The following is a 21,677-nucleotide window of genomic DNA, read 5'->3' as shown; positions in this document are numbered from 1 at the left end:
GCAGAGAAATGGCAGATGGAATTTAACCCGGACAAATGCATTTTGGTAGATTCAATTCAGGTGGGAGCTATAAAATAAATGGCAGCCATCAGGAGCATAGAGACAGAGAGATCTGAGCGTGCAGGTCCACAGATCCTTAAATGTGGCAGCACAGGTGGAAATGGTGGTGAAGAAAGCATATGGCATGTTTGCCTTCAAAGGATGGGGTATTGAGTATAAAAGCTCAAAAAATGTTACAATTATATAGAACGTTCTTTCGGCCACATTTGGAATACTGTGTCCAATTCTGGTCACCGCACTACCAGAAGGACGTGGAGGCTTTGGAGAGAGTACAGAAAAGGGTTACCAGGATGTTGCCTGGTATGGAGGATATTAGCTATGATGAGAGATTGAATAAATTGGGATTGTTCTCCCTAGAGAGACAGAGGCTGAGGGGCGACATGATAGAAGTTTATAAAATTATTTGGGGTATAGATAGGGTGAACAGTTGGAGGCTTTTTCCAAGGGCAGAAATGACAATTACAAGGGGGCACAAATTCAAGGTGAGGGGGGAAATGTTCAGAGGAAATGTGCGGGGGAAGTTTTTATTTTTACCCAGAGGGTGGCGGTGGCCTGCATTGCACAGCCAAATGAGGTGGTTGAGGCAGATACGATAGCGACCTTTAAGACTCATCAGGATAGGCACACGAACAGACGGGGTATAGGAGGATACAGACAGCTCGTCTAGATAGGATACATGATCGGTACAGGATACGTGTTCGGCGCAGACTTGAGGGCCGAAGGGCCTGTTCCTGTGCTGTATTGTTCTTTGTTTGTTCTTTGATCGGCCACCTCCAACCCCTTATGACAAACATCGAGAACAGGATAGTACAGGGACCCAACTGACCCAGACCTGCCATGGCCGCCACTCAATTCCTCCTATTCTAATAACTGGAAGGCTGGATACACGGAGCTCCGTTGAACCGGTTACATCCAGCCTCCAGATCAAGATTAATAAAGCATGGCAGCCAATTTTCAAACTCAATCGGGAACTCGCCTCCCACTTCTTGCTGGGGACCGGGCTCACAGACACTCTCTGTCCAGCGCCTACATCTCGAACCAATCAGGATTGACAAGACATTATGCAGGGTCTCAACAAATCGAAGGTGGGTCCTTACTAGGGAAAGTTCCCTATCAAATACAAAGATTCTATCTTGCACCCCCACCATTCTCCCAAGGATACCTCGCAGTCCTTCAGAGTGAGCTCCAAAGACTTGCACCACAGAGCAGAGATCCTCATCTACAACAACATTCTCAATGGCGGCCATCATCCCGATGCACACAGCACCACTGGGGCAAGTGCCCTCTCACCACCTATGCCACTGCAAGTTGGGTCCCGGCCAACTCCAACCATCACAGTCAAACAAGGATTCTTTACAATTTAACTTGGCTCTTCATTGCAAAACTCCAATCAGGATCATCCAGGGACACATATCCCAAAACAAAGACAAGTCTGAAAAGTGCACTAGGATAAAATAAAGGACGGGCAATGCCAGAACTCGCTAAAACGCTACCGCCCCCATACTCACATCACGTGACCCCCTCATTTCATCGATTTTCACCGATTAAAAGTATAGAGACCCTTTAAAGGTCTTTAATCAATTAGTTTATTTGATTTACTCAAGAGTAAAAATAAGATTTGCAGCTTTCCTTTGATAGTTCAGAAAGATAAGTGAAGGACTATAAAGGATAGCAAAGCTGACATCATAGATTATCATAGAATTTACAGTGCAGAAGGAGGCCATTTGGCCCATCGAGTCTGCACCGGCTCTTGGAAAGAGCACCCTACCCAAGGTCAACACCTCCGCCCTATCCCCATAACCCAGTAACCCCACCCAACACTAAGGGCAATTTTGGACACTAAGGGCAATTTATCATGGCCAATCCACCTAACCTGCACATCTTTGGACTGTGGGAGGAAACCGGAGCACTCGGAGGAAACCCACGCACACACGGGGAGGATGTGCAGACTCCGCACAGTCAATGACCCAAGCCGGAATCGAACCTGGGAACCTGGAGCTGTGAAGCAATTGTGCTATCCACAATGCTACCGTGCTGCCCACGTGCTGACATGTTGAATTCCAGCTCAAAGAAGCTTCAGTCCTTGCATATGCGGCAATTCATTGGAATAATCGGTAACAAAAGGGGCATGAAGAGAGATTTTGGGATTAAGGAGGAGGCAGACATTTGTAAATATTGCATTCAGTAAAGAAAAAATCTAGTATTAAAAAAAATACAATATTGGTTTCCTGTATCACCATCTGGCTTCAGAATGAATGAACACTCGGACTGGTTCTTGGAGAATTATAAATCATAGAATTTACAGTGCAGAAGGATGCCATTCGGCTCATCGAGTCTGCCCCGGCCCTTGGAAAGGGCACCCTTATTAAGTCCACAGCTCCACCTGATCCCCATAACCCAGTAATCCCAAGTAACCTTTTTGGACACTAAGGGCAATTTAACATGGCCAATCCACCTAACCTGCACATGTTTGGACTGTGAGAGGAAACCGCAGCATCCGGAGGAAACCCACGCAGACACGGGGAGAATGTGCAGACTCCGCACAGACAATGACCCAAGCCGGGAATTGAACCTGGGACCCTGGAGCTGTGAAGTAACTGTGCTAACCACTGTGCTAACGTGCCGCCCACAAAGTGTACACTGAAGGAATAGAGGCAAGTACAGGCAAAGCAAGGACAAAAGTTGATAAAGAATGAAAGAAAAAAAGAACATTTTATTTTAATAGGTGTCAGAATGCATTGTTTCCTTGGCCAGTATCCAATACAAGTACTGAAAGGAGTTGAGTGGAAGACGTTTCTCCCTTCCATTGCACCGACATCCTGCTCTACCTCCCAAACTTACCTGCTTTTATGTCTATTCTTGGCAAAATACATCTCCCAATTCATTTACAACTGAACTTTGAAAATTAAAAATTACATCTATCTAGCTGTTAACCCTCCATTCACCATGACATTCCTGCAGCTACCCATCTGCTCAACCACCCCTCACCATCACTTTTGATGTCTTATGCCCTAATAACACTATTACTAACACATCTGCTCTGACCACAACCTCTAACACGGGTATGGCCCATAGTGCCATTCTTTTAGTCAAAGGGACACAGCGAAGTGATGTGGCAGGCAACAGTTTTAGCTATTCATTGTCAGATCTGGCTGGACCACATTAAGCAACATCACATCATGCAGATCCCATCTGTTAAAATGGCTTACTATTCCGGAATCATCTGGAGACGCAAAAATAACCCACAGCTTTTTTTCTCTGTTGCAAACTGTCTTAGTAAACTCCTCTTCCCAGTTTCCTCCACCGACAAGTGCGAGGAACTCATCGATTTTCTTGCCAATAAGATTCAAATCAGCTGCCTTTGCTGCTTCCCTTCCTTTCTCCAATCCACAGAGCTAAGCTAAAGTAACATCCAGTCCGAGCATTTCTCCAACTTCTCTTCCATCTACCCCCATGGCCAGTCTGAGGTCACCTTGTCCAGGAGATCCATCTCTCCCATTCACAGCTATCCCCATCAAACTGCTGACCTCGCCTCCTGTTCTCCATATTAGCTGATATTCTTGGAAGGTTCTCACTATTCAGGTACTGCCCCGTTCATTTTCAAATCTGTCAATTACCCCCTCGTCTGAAAATGTAATTCTCGACACCTTTGCAACTATCACCTTCTCAAACCTCCCTTTCCTTTACAAAGTCCTTGATTGTTTTGTCACCAAATCCATGCCCACCTTTCCTGAAATTCCATGTTGAATCGCTTAAGTCAGGTTCCTGTGCCTATCGCAATAAAAAAAGACTGCTCTTGGCAAAAATCACAAACCATGAAAAAGGTAAACTATTCCGCCCCCTTCTGCAATCCCTCCAGTCACTAAATTAGCAGATTGCCTTTACAACATCCAATTAGAAATGTCCTAAATCTAAACATTGGGAAGACCAAAGACACCAAACGTTCCTCCTGCAGAATGTTTGAGGTGAGGGACGCCGACAGTGTCCCTGCTGATTTCATCTGTGGGGAGTGCACCCATCCCCAGCTCCTCATAAACCGCGTTAGGGAACTGGAGCTGGAGGAACTTCGGATCATTCGGGAGGCAGAGGTGGTCATAGATAGGAGCTTCAGGGATGTAGTTACTCCGAAGAATAAAGATAGATGGGTGATGGTGAGAGGGGCTGGGAGGAAGCAGTCAGTACAGGGATTCCCTGTGGTCGTTCCCCTTAGTAACAAGTATACCGCTTTGGATACTGTTGGGGGGGGACGGGACTTACCAGGGGTAAGCCATGGGGTGCAGGTTTCTGGCACAGAGTCTGTCCCTGTTGCTCAGAAGGCAAGGGGGAAGAGGAGTAGAGCATTAGTCATTGGAGACTCCGTAGTTAGGGGGATAGATAGGAGATTCTGTGGGAACGAGAGAGACTCGCGGTTGGTGTGTTGCCGCCCTGGTGCCAGGGTGCGTGATGTCTCAGATCGTGTTTTCGGGATCATTAAGGGGGAGGGGGAGCAGCCCCAAGTCGTGGTCCACATAGGTACCAACGACATGGGTAGGAAAAGGGATAGGGATGTAAGGCAGGAATTCAGGAAGCTAGGGTGGAAACTTAGATCTAGGACAAACAGAGTTATTATCTCTAGGTTGTTACCCGTGCCACGTGATAGCGAGAAGAGGAATAGGGAAAGAGAGGAGTTGAACGCGTGGCTACAGGGATGGTGCAGGAGGGAGGGTTTCAGATTTCTGGATAACTGGGGCTCATTCTGGGTCGGTGGGACCTCTACAAACGGGATGGTCTACACCTGGACCAGAGGGGTACCAATATCCTGGGGGGATATTCGCTAATGCTCTTCGGGAGGGTTTAAACTAGTTCAGCAGGGGCTTGGGAACCTGAATTGTAGCTCCAGTATACAGGAGGTTGAGAGTAGTGAGGTCATGAGTAAGGTTTTAAAGTTGCAGGAGTGTACCGGCAGGCAGGAAGGTGGTTTAAAGTGTGTCTTCTTCAATGCCAGGAGCATCCGGAATAAGGTGGGTGAACTTGCGGCATGGGTTGGTAGCTGGGACTTCGATGTTGTGGCCATTTCAGAGACATGGATAGAGCAAGGACAGGAATGGTTGTTGCAGGTGCTGGGGTTTAGATATTTCAGTAAGCTCAGGGAAGGTGGTAAAAGAGGGGGAGGGGTGGCATTGTTAGTCAAGGACAGTATTACGGTGGCAGAAAGGACGTTTGATGAGGACTCATCAATTGAGGTAGTGTGGGCTGAGGTTAGAAACAGGAAAGGAGAGGTCACCCTGTTAGGGGTTTTCTATAGGCCTCTGAAAAGTTCCAGAGATGTAGAGGAAAGGATTGCAAAGATGATTCTGGATAGGAGCGAAAGCAACAGGGTAGCTGTTATGGGGGACTTTAACTTTCCAAATATTGACTGGAAACGCTATAGTTAGAGTACTTTAGATGGGTCCGTTTTTGTCCAATGTGTGCAGGAGGGTTTCCTGACACATATGTAGATAGGCCAACGAGAGGCGAGGCCGTATTGGATTTGGTACTGGGTAATGAACCAGGACAGGTGTTGGATTTGGAGGTAGGTGAGCACTTTGGTGATAGTGACCACAATTCGATTATGTTTACTTTAGTGATCGAAAGGGATAGGTATATACCGCAGGGCAAGAGTTATATCTGGGGGAAAGGCAATTATGATGCGATAAGGCAAGACTTAGGATGCATCAGATGGAGAGGAAAACTGCAGGGGATGGGCACAATGGAAATGTGGAGCTTGTTCAAGGAACAGCTACTGCGTGTCCTTGATAAGTATGTGCCTGTCAGGCAGGGAGGAAGTGGTCGAGCAAGGGAACCGTGGTTTACTAAAGCAGTTGAAACACTTGTCAAGAGGAAGGAGGCTTATGTAAAGATGAGACATGAAGGTTCAGTAAGGGCGCTCAAGAGTTACAAGTAAGCTAGGAAGGACCTAAAGAGAGAGCTAAGAAGAGCCGGTAGGGGACATGAGAAGTCTTTGGCAGGTAGGATCAAGGATAACCCTAAAGCTTTCTATAGATATGTCAGGAATAAAAGAATGACGAGGGTAAGAGTAGGGCCAGTCAAGGACAGTAGTGGGAAGTTGTGCTTGGAGTCCGGGGAGATAGGAGAGGTGCTAAATGAATATTTTTCGTCAGTATTCACACAGGAAAAAGACAATGTTGTCGAGGAGAATGCTGAGATTCAGGCTACTAGACTGTAAGGGCTTGAGGTTCATAAGGAGGAGGTGTTAACAATTCTGGAAAGGGTGAAAATAGATAAGTCCCCTGGGCTGGATGGGATCTATCCTAGGATTCTTTGGGAAGCTAGGGAGAAGATTGCTGAGCCTTTGGCTTTGATCTTTAAGTCATCTTTATCAACAGGAATAGTGCCAGAAGACTGGAGGATAGCAAATGTTGTCCCCTTGTTCAAGAAGGGGAGTAGAGACAACCCCGGTAACTATAGACCAGTGAGCCTTACTTCTGTTGTGGGCAAAATCTTGGAAAGATTTATAAGAGTTAGGGTGTATAATCATCTGGAAAGGAATAATTTGATTAGACATAGTCAACACGGTTTTGTGAAGGGTATGTCATGCCTCACAAACCTTATTGAGTTCTTTGAGAAGGTGACCAAACAGGTGGAGGAGGGTGAAGCAGTTGATGTGGTGTACATGGATTTCAGTAAAGCGTTTGATCAGGTTCCCCACGGTAGGCTACTGCAGAAAATACGGAAGCATGGGATTCAGGGAGATTTAGCAGTTTGGATCAGAAATTGGCTAGCTGGAAGAAGACAAAGGGTGGTGGTTGATGGAACTGTTCAGACTGGAGTCCAGTTACTAGTGGTGTACCACAAGGATCTGTTTTGGGGCCACTGCGGTTTGTCATTTTTAGAAATGACCTGGAGGAGGGCGTAGAAGGATGGGTGAGTAAATTTGCAGATGACACTAAAGTCGGTGGAGTTGTGGACAGTGCGGAAGGATGTGGACAGTGCGGAAGGATGTTACAAGTTACAGAGGGACATAGATAAGCTGCAGCGCTGGGCTGTGAGGTGGCAAATGGAGTTTAATGCAGAAAAGTGTGAGGTGATTCATTTTGGAAGGAATAACAGGAAGATAGAGTACTGGACTAATGGTAAGATTCATGGCAGTGTGGATGAGCAGAGAGATCTCGGTGTCCATGTACATAGATCCCTGAAAGTTGCCACTCAGGTGGAGAGTGTTGTTAAGAAGGCGTACGGTGTGTTAGCTTTTATTGGTAGAGGGATTGAGTTTCGGAGCCATGAGGTCATGTTGCAGCTCTACAAAATTCTGGTGCGGCCGCATTTGAAGTATTGCGTGCAATTCTGGTCACCGCATTATAGGAAGGATGTGGAAGCATTGGAAAGGGTGCAGAGGAGATTTACCAGAATGTTGCCTGGTATGGAGGGAAGATCTTATGAGGAAAGGTTGAGGGACTTGAGGCTGTTTTTGTTAGAGAGAAGAAAGTTAAGAGGTGACTTAATTGAGGCATACAAGATGATCAGAGGATTGGATAGGGTGGTCAGTGAGAGCCTTTTTCCTCAGATGTTGATGTCTAGCACGAGGGGACATAGCTTTAAATTGAGGGGAGATAGATATAAGACAGACGTCAGAGGTAGGTTCTTTACTCAGAGAGTAGTAAGGGTGTGGAATGTCCTGCCTACAACAGTAGTGGACTCGCCAACACTAAGGGTATTCAAATGGTCATTGGATAGACATATGGACGATAAGGGAATAGTGTAAATGGGCTTTAGAGTGGTTTCACAGGTCGGCGCAACATCGAGGGCCGAAGGGCCTGTACTGCGCTGTAATGTTCTACCATCGTCAATCCGCGCCGCAAAATCCGTTCTGTAGCAACCAACTTCATCACTCGCCCAGGAAACTGTCTGACCTGGATCAGACTGTTCACAACCGTGGGGTCATATCTGTCCAAGATGAGCTTCCTATCATATATTTGTGCCATCACAATACCGTCCGTTTTCACCTCCATAACATTCCCCAACTCTGGCCCTGTAGAAACTCACATTTATATCTTTAAACCCCATGTCTTGATTATTCCAATTCAAGGCTGGCCACCCACAATTCACCCTCTGTAAACGTTTTTTAAAAATTTAGAGTACCCAATTCATTTTTTCCAATTAAGGGGCAATTTAGCGTGGCCAATACACCTGGCCTGCGCATATTTGTCACGGACAGTGACCCAGAGCCGGGATCGAACCTGGAACCTTAGCGCCGTGAGGCAGCAGGGCTAACCCACTGTGCTGCCCTCCACTCTCTGTAAACTTGAGATCATCCAAAACTCTGTTGCGTGTATTCTAGCTCACACCAGTCCCGTTCACTCATTATCCCTGTGCTCACTGAGACTAACACTTTAGTTAAGTACAGAGCAGGTATCAGCATTAAAATATCAAAGAAAATGTCATCAAAGCCGAGTCAATCACCTGATACTAGGTGACTGAGTTTTGCTGCACATACATTTTTCCTGTTTAAATCAACACTAGCACATTATTTTTTTAATGTAGGAAATTCAAAAGCTAATCTTTTCTCACAGGAAGGAGCTGTTATTGAATGGTTTCAGAAACAGCACAAATAGTTGAAACTTGTACATGCCAAGATTTTGGGTGTTAAGATCAGTGTAAATCAGTCATTTCCAAATTTCATGGGACAATAGCAGCGCAATGCTCCTCTTATGCTGTAGTTACACCAAAACATTGCTAAACAGGAGTCTTTTTGTAATTTTGACTTATTTTCTCCCCATAAACAATTTGGTATGATGCTCTATGGACATGCTTTATACACAAATATTTTAGGTAGACAGAGATGCTTTGATTATAACTAGCCAATCACCGAAGACAGATGCATCAGCCTAATGTAAATTGAGAAAACCTAAATGGTTTTGAGTTCCTTTAAAAAAAAAAAAGAATTTAGAGTACCCAATTCTTTTTTTTCAATTAAGGGGCAATTTAGCATGGCCAATCAACTACCCTGCACATCTTTGGGTTGCAGGGGTGAGACCCACGCAGACATGGGGAGAATGTGCAAACTCCACACGGACAGTGGCCTCGGGCCAGGATCAAACCCAGGTCCTCAGCACTGTGAGGCAGCAGTGCTAACCACTGCACCACCATGCCCCCCTGGTTTTGAGCTCCAATTGCATGATTATTTCTTTTTTTTTTAATATATTTTATTGAAATTTTTTTCCCTGAGCAACATTTTTCCCGCTTACAAAACAAGCGAAACGATAACAGTAACAAAACAGAAATTTTTAAACTTTTTAACAATAGTAATAATAGTAGTAATAATATACAAGTAACAAAACCTCGTACTCTATTGCCCTATACTCAACTGCCTCCCCCACCTCCCCCCTGGGTTGCTGCTGCTGGTCATCCGTTTTCCCTCTAACGGTCCCCTAGGTAGTCGAGAAATGGCTGCCACCGCCTGGTGAACCCTTGAGCCGATCCTCTCAGGGCAAACTTTATCTGCTCCAGTTTAATAAACCCCGCCATATCGTTTACCCAGGCCTCCAGTCCGGGGGGTTTCGCCTCCTTCCACATGAGTAGGATCCTGCGCCAGGCTACGAGGGACGCAAAGGCCAGGACATCGGCCTCTTTCGCCTCCTGCACTCCCGGCTCTTCCGCAACTCCAAATAGAGCTAACCCCCAGCCTGGTTTGACCCGGGCCTTCACCACCTGCGAAATCACTCACGTCACTCCCTTCCAATACCCTTCCAGTGCCGGGCACGCCCAAAACACATGTGCATGGTTTGCCGGGCTCCCGCCACACCTCCCACATTTGTCCTCCACTCCAAAGAACCTGCTCAATCTTGCCCCCGTTATGTGTGCTCTATGTAGCACCTTAAATTGAATCAGGCTAAGCCTGGCGCATGAGGAAGAGGAATTTACCCTGCTTAGGGCATCAGCCCACATACCCTCCTCTATCTCCTCCCCTAATTCTTCTTCCCACTTTCTTTTTAGTTCGCCCACCGACTCCTCCCCGGTCCAGGCAGGAATGTTCCCTTCCAGTCGGGGAACACTTCAGCAGTCAAGGGCATTCAGCCTCTGATCTCCGGGTAAGCGTTCTCCAAGGCGGCCTTCAGGACCCGCGACAACGCAGAATCGCCGAGCAGAAACTTATAGCCAAGTTCCGCACACATGAGTGCGGCCTCAACCGGGACCTGGGATTCATGTCGCATTACATTCATCCCCCACCATCTGGCCTGCAAAATCCTACCAACTGTCCTGGCTTGATTTCATAGAATTTCATAGATTTCATAGAATTTACAGTGCAGAAGGAGGCCATTCGGCCCATCGAGTCTGCACCGGCTCTTGGAAAGAGCACCCTACCCAAGGTCAACACCTCCATCTCATCCCCATAACCCAGTAACCCCACTCAACACTATGGGCAATTTTGGACACTAAGGGCAATTTATCATGGCCAATCCACCTAACCTGCACATCTTTGGACTGTGGGAGGAAACCGGAGCACCCGGAGGAAACCCACGCAGACACGGGGAGAACGTGCAGACTCCGCACAGACAGTGACCCAAGCCGGGAATCAAACCTGGGACCCTGGAGCTGTGAAGCAATTGGGCTAACCACCATGCTACCGTGCTGCCCTAATTGATACAATTCACACCTCTTTAACCTGGGGTTACCCAATCTCTGGATCTGTAAAGATTTAATCACCTGCTAATGCTCGCATTCCTAGCATTGTTTGGCATCTTTGAATTTGTCTATATGTGTGTTTCTGGAACAGACCTCTGCATTCACCGGAGGAAGGAGCAGCGCTCCGAAAGCTAGTGACATCGAAACAAACCTGTTGGACTTTAACCTGGTGTTGTAAGACTTCGTACTGTGCTCACCCCAGTCCAGCGCCGGCATCTCCACATCAAGATTAAGTCTGTGCAAGGTTCCCCAGCTCCTAGCGATCTGAATCCCCAAGTATCGGAAGTTTCTTTCCACTTTCCTTAGCGGTAAGCCTTCTATCTATCTACTCTGGTCCCCTGGATGTATCACATATAACTCACTCTTCCCCATGTTTAACCTATACCCCGAAAATTCCCCGAACCTCCTCAAGATTCGCATAACCTCTATCATCCCCCCCGCTGGGTCCGACATGTATAGCAATAGGTCATCCGCGTATAACGAGACTCGGTGTTCTTCTCCCCCTCTAGTCACCCCTCTCCATTTCCTGGAGTCTCTCAGCGCCATGGCCAGAGGTTCAATTGCCAGCGCAAACAACAATGGAGACAGCGGGCATCCCTGTCTTGTTCCCCTATATAATCGGAAATACTCCGATCTATGTCGACCTGTAACTACGCTTGCCGTTGGTGCCCCATAAAAGTAGTCTAACCCAGCGAATAAATCCGTTCCCAAACCCAAACCTCCTTAACACTTCCCATAAATACTCCCACTCCACCCTATCAAATGCCTTCTCTACGTCCATTGCCGCCACTATCTCTGCCTCCCCCTCCACTGAGGGCATCATTATCACCCCTAATAGCCGTCGCACGTTAACATTCAATTGTCTCCCTTTTACGAACCCTGTCTGGTCTTCGTGCACCACCCCTGGGACACAGTCCTCTATCCTCGATGCCAGCACCTTTGCTAGCAGTTTGGCGTCCACGTTCAATAGTGAAATAGGTCTATAGGACCCACACTGCATCGGATCTTTGTCCCTCTTCAAAATTAGCGATATCGTCGCCTCCGACATTGTCGGGGGTAGTGTCCCCCCTTCCCTGGCCTCATTGAACGTCCTCGCCAACAACGGGGCCAACAAGTCCACATATTTTCTGTAGAATTCCACCGGGAACCCGTCTGGCCCCGGGGCCTTCCCTGCTTCCCAGTCCCTTAATAACCTCGTCCACCTCAATCGGCGCCCCCAGGCCTGCCACCGCCTGCTCCTCCACTTTCGGGAACCTCAACTGATCCAGGAACTGCCGCATCCCCTCCTCTCCCTCTGGGGGCTGAGACCTATACAGTTCTTCATAAAAGGTCTTAAACACCTCATTTATCTTTCCTGCCCTTCGCACGGTGTCTCCCCTTTCATCCCTAATTCCTCCTATCTCCCTCGCTGCTGCCCTCTTTCGCAGTTGGTGCGCCAACAGGCGACTAGCCTTTTCCCCATATTCATACTTCCTCCCCTGTGCCTTCCTCCACAGTACCTCCGCCTTTCTGGTGGTCAGAAGGTCAAACTCGGTCTGGAGTCGTCTCCTCTCCCTGTACAGCTCCTCCTCAGGGGTCTCTGCAAATTCCCTGTCCACCCTTAAAATCTCCCCCAGTAATCTATCCCTTTCCTTGGCCTCTGTTTTCCTTTTGTGGGCCCCAATAGAAATCAGCTCTCCTCTGACCACCGCTTTTAGTGCTTCCCAGACCACTCCCACAGGGACCTCGCCGTCGTCATTGACCTCCAGGTATCTCTCGATACACCCCCTCACTCTTGCACACACTCCCTCATCCGCCATCAGTCCCACATCTAATCGCCAGAGTGTTCTCTGCTCCCTGTCCTCTCCTACTTCCAGGTCCACCCAATGTGGGGCATGATCCGAAACCGCTATGGCTGAGTATTCAGCTTCTTCCACCCTAGAGATCAACGACCTTCCTAGAACAAAAAAAATCTATCCGGGAGTACACTTTATGGACGTGGGAGAAGAAGGAATACTCCCTAGCCCTGGGTCTAAGAAATCGCCATGGATCCACTCCCCCCACTTGGTCCATAAACCCCTTAAGTACCTTGGCCGCTGCCGGCCTTCTTCCAGTCCTTGAGCTGGATCTATCTAGCCCCGGGTCCAGCACCGTATTGAAGTCCCCTCCTAAAATCAAATTTCCTGCCTCCAGGTCCGGAATACGCCCCAGCATCCGTCTCATGAACCCCGCATCGTCCCAATTTGGGGCATACACATTAACCAACACGACCTCCATTCCCTCCAGTCTATCACTCACCATTACATATCTACCTCCACTATCTGCTACGATGTTCTTTGCTTCAAATGCTACCCGTTTCCCCACCAAAATGGCCACCCCTCTGTTCTTTGCGTCCAGTCCTGAGTGGAACACCTGTCCCACCCATCCTTTCCTTAGCCTAACTTGGTCGGCCACCTTTAGGTGCGTCTCTTGGAGCATAACCACGTCTTCCCTTAGTCCTTTCAAATGCGCGAGCGCTCGGGCCCTTTTTATCGGCCCATTCAGGCCTCTCACGTTCCACGTGATCAGCCTCACTGGGGGGCTACCTGCCCCCCTCCCGTGTCGACTAGCCATTACCTTCTCTAGGCCAGTCCCATATCCCGCCTCCGCGCTCCCGCTCGCTCCCCCAGCGTCGCATTCCGCCCCGACCACCTTCTCTTTAGCCATTTCCTTTTGGATTTCCGCAGCAGCAACCCAGTTGTCCCCCCCCCGCTAGATCCCTATCTAGCCTGATTGCTCCCCCCATATCACTTCCGTAAGTCAGCTGACTTCAACTGACCCCGGCTACTCCTGCTTGCTCCTCGGCCCCCCCGGTGTGAGGGAACTCCCATCCGCCTTGCGCCTGTTTTCCCGCCTTATTCTTTCTGGCGCGGGAACATCCCTTTACCTGTCCCGCCTCTTATGGCGCAGCTCCCTTTCCCCTCCCCCTCTCCTTCCCCATTCTCTGACTATGTCCCGCCTCTCCCCCCTCACCGGCGCCCACATTTCCCCAGTGTCCCCCCCTTCCCTGTTTACTTCTCGCTTAACTTTCACCCTCCCATTAACAAAAACAATAATAACAACAATAACAGTTCCCTGCAGCATCAGTCCCTCAGTTCCGGTACAGTTTCTCTTCATTGATGAAGGACCATGCTTCCTCCGCTGTCTCGAAATAATAATGTCTCTCCTGATGCGTGACCCATAGTCTTGCCGGCTGCAGCATCCCAAACTTCACCTTCCTTTTGTGCAAAACCTCTTTGGCTCGGTTGAAGCTCGCCCTCCAATCCTGGTAGATCCTTACCACCGCATTCTCCCATCTGCTGCTCCGCACCTTTTTGGCCCATCTCAGGACCTCTTCTCTGTCCTTAAGGCGGTAGAATCGCACGATTATCGCCCTCGGTGGTTCTCCCGCTTTTGGTCTTCTCGCCGGGATCCGATTTGCCCACTCCACCTCCATGGGGCCCGCAGGGACCTCAGTACCCATCAGTGAGCTCAGCATCTTACTTGCGTACGCTCCACAGTCCACTCCTTCCACACCCTCCGGGAGACCTAGTACCCTAAGGTTCTTCCTTCGCGCTCCATTTTCAAGGGCCTCAATCCTGTCAGCACACTTTTTATGAAGTGCCTCGTGCGTCTGAGTCTTGTCCGCCAGGCCCAGGACCTCGTCCTCAATACCTGACACCTTCTGCTCCACCACGCGAAGTTCCATCTCCTGGGTCTTTAAAGTCTCCTTAAGCCCCTCAATTGCCTGTAACAACGGGGTCATTACCTCCTTCTTCAGCAGGTCCACGCACCGTCTCACCACCTCGTCCTGCTCAGGCCCCCATGTCACCTGTGGTTTCTCCGCCGCCATTTTGTTTCACTCCCTCTCTCTCTCTCTGATCTTCTGGCTGCAGATTCTTCAGGCTGCAGCCGCCGGCGCCGGTTTTTCCCTCCGCCTTTCGGGGGGGGGGGGGGACTCCCTTCCCTCGCGCCTCGCACCGGGTTTTACGACCGTCCAAGTCCCCGTTGGGGCTCTTAAAAGAGCCCGAAGTTCCGTCGGAGCTGGAGCCGCCAAAACGTGCGGCTAGCTCATCCCTGCCGCAACCGGAAGTCTTGCATGATTATTTCTTAACCCACCCATTAAAGGTTGTGCTCCTCTGGTCCTGATATTCATGAATGATTCAAACACCCAGAAAACAGATGGGATTGTACTTGTAAGGGCATAGTGACCAGATAGAATCATGGGCTGGTTACAGCATAGGAGATCATTCAGCCCATCATATGCAAGAGAAATTCAGTTAATCCCGCTCCCCACCCTTTCCCCAGATCCTGCCAATTTTTCTCATTAGATATCAAATTTTTGAAAGCTGCAATTGAATCTGCCTCCACCACACTCCCAAACTGTGCATTCCTTGAAGGTGATCAAAGGGCAGCACGGTGGCACAGTGGTTAGCATTGCTGCCTACGGCGCTGAGGACCCGGGTTCGAATTCCGGCTCTGGGTCACCGTCCGTGTGGAATTTGTCGCCATTGGTTTTTGTGGCATTCACCTTAAAATTGGTGTCCCCTGGTTCACGATCCTTTCACCAATACAGAATATTTCTCTCTATCTGCTTGTGTAGGTCATTATTGATTTTGAACACCTTAATCAAATCTCTTCTCAACCTTCTACTGCCTAAGGAAAATAGCCTCTGGTTCTCCAATCTATCCACATAACCGATGTCCCTCATCCCTGGAACCATTCTCGTAAATTCTTTCAACACCCTTTCTAAAGCAAAATTATGTTTTGGAATCTAGGATACAGATAAACCACAAACCAAGAGCTGATTCTACAGCAATAAAAAGGTCTCATTTCATATACATGTGGATGCATAATTTAAGCAAATTAACTGGGAGATGGTTGTTCAATACCTCAGGAGTTCAAGTGGAATTTTTCACGGATTAACATGTAGCAAACATAATTTTGAGTTTACAACTTTAAATCCTGCAGGGAAAACTGGATGGAGTTCATAAGAATTAATGTTTTATATAGCTACATGTCAAAAAGGTGATCAAAGGGCAGCACGGTGGCACAGTGGTTAGCATTGCTGCCTACGGCGCTGAGGACCCGGGTTCGAATCCCGGCTCTGGGTCACTGTCCGTGTGGAGTTTGCACATTCTCCCCGTGTCTGCATGGGTTTCACTCCCACAACCCAAAGATGTGCAGGATAGGTGGATTGGCCACGCTAAATTGCCCCTTAATTGGAAAAAATACATTTTTTTTTAAAAAGGTGATCAAGTGCAAAGCATAACTTAAAAAAAGTATTGCAGTAGATGCAAAATATATCAGTAAGAGGTTCCTTCAGTTCTTCAAACATGAGAGATAGGGGCGGGGAGAGAAGAGTTTTGAAGAAAGGTCAGGCACAAGACAGTAAAATGATTGGTTACACTAGACTAGAGCAATCCACTTCTCAAAGAGTTAACCCAGTGGAAATTAGTAACTTTGATATAAGTGAGATAGTACTTCTAGATAGGTTAATGGGTAAACTTTCAAGATAACAAATGAGTAAATATCAGTCATCATGGATTCAGAAGGGAGCAATTTAGGTGCATTCACTTTAGGGGCAGAAATAAAACCATCACTTAAGTTTCCAGCAGTTCAAGGGTCCCGCTTATTTATTTAATGTTGATAACCACAACCACTTTGCCATGTAAAACCTTAACTAATGAAGGGGTCCAGTTTTCCATTCTCATACATGAACAAAGCCACACAAACAATGCCAAGACTTGTTGCATGATTAGTACTTGAGGCGGTTTTGCACAGTCACAGCGTAAGCTTTAAAATAAATTTTTACAAAACAATTAAAATTGAATAATGCTCATCGCCCTGAGAAAATATTACTACCTACACCCATGGAAAACTCTTCACAACTGAAAAATGTATTCCCAAACCTCTATTAAAAACAAAAGTTTACATGGATAGGATTTCTTACCGCATCATCCAAACCATCTATCTGCAGAGTTACTGTTTTTGCACGTTTGTTAGTGCTTCCCAAAAAAAACTGTGGCTTGCGCCTATGGGAGTTATGATCATTTGTGTAGCCAGAATCTTCGCTGCTTGATGTCTGCAAAATTTCATATACTTCATTTGCCAAAAACTTAGTTTCACCAGGTGTTGTTGTTCTGAAAAGTAATTGTATGAAAAGTCAAATCTTTTGAATTAATTTAAAACATCTTTAGAAAAGTCAGACACTGTTAATAACATACTAATGACTTTCCTTTAAGCACAAGAGGTGGGGATAGTCATTGAGGTTGCAGTGTTCAGTGCTATTCACAACTCCTCAGATACTGAAGCAATCCAGGCTCGCATGCAGCAAGATCTGGATCGCATTTAGGCTTGGCTGATCAGTGGCAAGTGACATTTACGCCACATATGCCAGGCAACCGTCATCTTCAACAAGAGAGAATCTAACCATCTTTCCTTGACATCCAATGGTTTTACCATCACTGAATCCCCCACCAAAATTACAATTGACCAGAAACTGAATTGGACCAGCTATATAAATGTTGTGGCTACAATAGCAGGGCAATGGCTAGTAACTCACATCCTGACTCCCCAAAGCCTGTCCACCAAGGCACAAATCACGAGTGTGATGGAATACTATCCACTTGCCTGAATGTACACAGCTCTAACAACTCAAGAAGCTCGACATTATTCTGGACAAAGCAGCCCACTTGATTACCCCACCACCTTCAATTCATTCACCACGGGCACACACTGGCAAGAGTATATACCATCTACAAGAGGCACTGTAGCAATTCCCTAAGGCTCCTTTGACAGCACCTTCTGAACCTGCAATTTCTACCACCTTGAAGGACCAAGGCAGCAGATGCACAGGAACACAACTTTATAGCCATTCCTTCACTGTCACTGGGTCAAAATCCTGGAACTCACTCCCTAACAGCAATGTGGGCATACCTACCCCACCTGAACTGCAGCAGATCAAGGCAGCGGCTCACTACCAACACTTCATGGGTAATGAAAATGATGGTCTAGTCAGAAGTGTCCATGTCCCATGAAAGAATAAAAAACCTAGAAGGGTAATGGCAGACTCATGGGAACACCACCACCTGCCGTTCTCCTTTGCATACCACACTGACTTGAAATTACATTGTGGTTACTTCAGTCATTGGGACAAAATCCTGAAACTCCATTACAACATTGTGAGTGTACTTAGACCAGATGGACTGCAACTGTTCAAGGGGGTGGCTCACCAACCCTTTCTAAAGAAGAGTTAGGAATTAGCAATAGTTGCCAGTGCAGTCATCCCAAAAACAAGTTTTAAAAAACTGAAATCTAGTGCATCTTAAATTTGGTACGTGGGGTAGCATAATCCATTAAACACTCTTACATGAATTACTGCTATGAAATATATTATAAAACCGTCAACATTCACCTGCAATGTGTGGTGTTTCAATGTCAAAACGGTCATGGATTCCCCATAACTTGATGAATTACTCATGGCGTTACACACTATCTCCTAATCAATATTGAATATATGATATTGGTAATTTATGCTCAAGAGTGCAAGTTTGGTCAAATCAAATGATGCACTGAGGAGTAAAAGGACACCAAAATCCAAAAGATTTTTATGGGAACACAAGAAATCAGATCCTTAATACGTCTATTCAAAAGCTCCTTCGAAAAAGTCAAGAATGGATGGAATCTTTAATATAAACTAAGGAAGATGCAGTTCTCAGCTTTAAAACTAACATAGTAATACAGACTTACTTCTGGATGACATTTTGTAAGCTCAGCATCATGCCTAGTTCACTTTTCATTTTCTCTCTGCTGGAACGGCATTCTGCCAGGTAGCGCAGAGCCTGAGGTGCAGAAGTGGAAAAAAATAACATAGCTGCATTAGTCATCACTGACAATAGGAAAAACAACATTTTACAATAACAACTGAGGAATCCAATTGGGAGAACAAAATGGTATCAGTTCTTTCTGCACAAATTTGCTCCTTAAAATTAGTATAGTAATGCTGTCAAGACTACCAAAATTACTACAGCGCACGTGAAAAACAGAGCAACTCACTCTAGAGTTGTTGACAAGATCAGAAATGAGAGCAGTTTTGAGTTTACCACAATGCAAATAATGTACATGCAAATTATATTTCAGATTAAATAGCAATCACATCATAATCAGCACAGTAATAAGAAGTCTTACACCATCAGGTTAAAGTCCAACAGGTTTGTTTCGAATCACTAGCTTTTGGAGCATTGCTCCTTCCTCAGGTGAAGGAACCTGAGGAAGGTGCAGTGCTCCGAAAGCTAGTGATTCGAGTGCTCCAAAAGCTAGTGATTCGAAACAAACCTGTTGAACTTTAACCTGGGATCATAATAGTTTTGAATGTGGACTTTGGCATCTATACTTCTAAGTTGTTAGAAATATCAATTATCTGACTAATCTCTTGTACTCACAAGTAATATGGATGGAATTCTACTCAGAAGTAGGTCAGGATTTTTAATAAGCCTTTCCATGCCGCAGGGTAATCACAACCTATAGCCAAACTAGAGTGGATTGGATTTGTTTATTGTCACGTGTACCGAGGTACAGTGAAAAGTATTTTTCTGCGAGCAGCTCAACAGATCATTAAGTACATGAGAAGAAAAGGGAATAAAAGAAAATACATATTAAGGCAATACAACATATACAATGTAACTACACAAGCACTGGCATCAGATGAAGCATACAGGGTGTAGTGTTAATGAGGTCAGTCCATAAGAGGGTCATTTAGGAGTCTGGTGACAGTGGGGAAGAAGCTGTTTTTGAGTCTGTTCATGCGTGTTCTCAGACTTCTGTATCCCCTGCCCGATGGAAGAAGTTGGAAGAGTAAGTAAGCCGGGTGGGAGGGATCTTTGATTATACTGCCCGCTTTCCCCAGGCAGCGGGAGGTGTAGATGGAGTCAATGGATGGGAGGGAGGTTTGTGTGATGGACTGGGCGGTGTTCACGACTCTCTGAAGTTTCTTGCGGTCCTGGGCCAAGCAGTTGCCATACCAGACTGTGATGCAGCCCGATAGGATGCTTTCCATGGTGCATCTGTAAAAGTTGGTAAGGGTTCATGTGGACATGCCGAACTTCCTTAGTTTCCTGAGGAAGTATAGGCGCTGTTGTGCTTTCTTGGTGGTAGCGTCGACGTGGGTGGACCAGGACAGATTTTGATGTGTGTACCCCTAGGAATTTGAAACTGCTAACTATCTCCACCCTGGCCCCGTTGATGCTGACAGGAGTGTGTACAGTACTTTGCTTCCTGAAGCCAATTACCAGCTCTTTAGTTTTGCTGGCATTGAGGGAGAGATTGTTGTCGCTACACCACTCCACTAGGTTCTCTATCTCCTTCCTGTATTCGGACTCGTCGTTATTCGAGATCTAGCCCACTATGGTCGTATCGTCAGCAAACTTGTAGATGGAGTTGGAACCAAGTTTTGCCACGCAGTTGTGTGTACAGGGAGTAGAGTAAGGGGCTAAGTACGCAGCCTTGCGGGGCGCCGGTGTTGAGGACTATTGTGGAGGAGGTGTTGTTGTTCATTCTTACTGATTGTGGTCTGTTGGTCAGAAAATCGAGGATCCAGTTGCAGAGTGGGGAGCCAAGTCCTAGGTTTTGGAGCTTTGATACGAGCTTGGCTGGGATTATGGTGTTGAGGGCGGAGCTGTAGTCAATAAATAGGAGTCTAATGTAGGAGTCCTTGTTTTCGAGATGCTCTAGGGATGAATGTAGGGCCAGGGAAATGGTGTCTGATGTGGACCGGTTGCAGCGGTATGCGAATTGCAGTGGATCAAGGCGTTCTGGGAGTATGGAGGTGATGCGCTTCATGGTCAACCTCTCGAAGCACTTCATTACGACTGAAGTCAGGGCCACTGGTCAGTAGTCATTTAGGTACGTTGCCTGGTTCTTCTTTGGTACCGGTATGATGGTGGTCTTGAAGCAGGTGGGGACCTCGGAGCGGAGTAGGGACAGGTTAAAGATGTCCGCGAATACCTCTGCCAGCTGGTCCGCGCAGGCTCTGACTGCACGACCAGGGATCCCGTCCGGGCCCGTCGCCTTCCGAGGGTTCACTTTCAGGAAGGCCAATCTGACTTCGGAAGCTGTGATGGTGGGTATGGGTGAATTATGGGCTGCTGGGGCACTCAACAGTGGATTGTTGGTTACCTGCTCGAACCGAGCACAGAATGCATTGAGTTCATCGGGGAGGGGTGCGCTGCTGCCAGAGATACTGTTCGGCTTCACTTTGTAGCCCGTTATGTTGCTTAGTCCTTGCCACAACCACCGAGAGTCTGTCTGTGACTCTAGCTTGGTTTGATATTCTCTCTTGGCATCTCGGATGGCTTTGCGGAGGTCGTACCTGGATTTCTTGTATAGGTCAGGGTCGTCTGCCTTGAACGCCTCAGATCTGTCCTTCAGTAGGGAGTCAATCTCGCGATTGAGCCATGGTTTCCGGTTGGGGAACGCACGTACTGCTTTCTTTGGCACGCAGTCGTCCACACATTTGCTGATGAAGTCTGTGACGGTGGTGGCATACTCATTTAAGTTGGTCGCTGAGTTCTTAAATATGGACCAGTGTGGCATATTTCTCAATGTTAATGAACCACGATAACGGATTTATCTACCTTCTCATGGAATAAAATTAGTCAGTTACAGATGCAAAGCAATCTTGAAAAGAACGAAAACTAACCTTGTCAAAATTGACCTAAAGAGTTTCAAAGTAGTCACAACTATTTGGGTTTCATGTTTATACAATTTATGCAGAGGAAGCATTTAAGGGATAGGCTGGCTTATCAGCTAAATAGTGGGATCATCCAAACCACAAATTTAGATAAGCAACTTTGCAAGAGATCAACTGGAATACCTTAAAGATTCCTACTTGCAAGAGCAGATTTAATAGTGAAGTAAAGTTTGCTATTCTCTTCATGTTTGTCTGCCACAATAGAATG

The 21,677-nt window shown here is 46.9% G+C and overlaps 1 protein-coding gene across 2 annotated transcripts in view; it reads right to left on the bottom strand.

Annotated features, from left to right (window-relative positions):
• Nucleotides 1-21,677, bottom strand: part of armc1 (armadillo repeat containing 1) — a 53,550-nt gene that overhangs the window by 26,612 nt on the left and 5,261 nt on the right. For both annotated transcript variants that reach the window (XM_072467662.1, XM_072467663.1), the window contains exons 3-4: nucleotides 18,472-18,563; nucleotides 16,673-16,862 (exon numbers count right to left, since the gene is read on the bottom strand). In XM_072467662.1, the coding sequence (XP_072323763.1) occupies nucleotides 16,673-16,862; nucleotides 18,472-18,563 (282 nt within the window). The remainder of the gene's footprint in view (nucleotides 1-16,672; nucleotides 16,863-18,471; nucleotides 18,564-21,677) is intronic.

This window comes from Scyliorhinus torazame, chromosome 11 (genome assembly GCF_047496885.1).
Source record: "Scyliorhinus torazame isolate Kashiwa2021f chromosome 11, sScyTor2.1, whole genome shotgun sequence".
NCBI lineage: Eukaryota > Metazoa > Chordata > Chondrichthyes > Carcharhiniformes > Scyliorhinidae > Scyliorhinus > Scyliorhinus torazame.
Note: the sequence above shows the minus strand (reverse complement) of the source record. Positions and strands in the feature narration are given on the sequence as shown.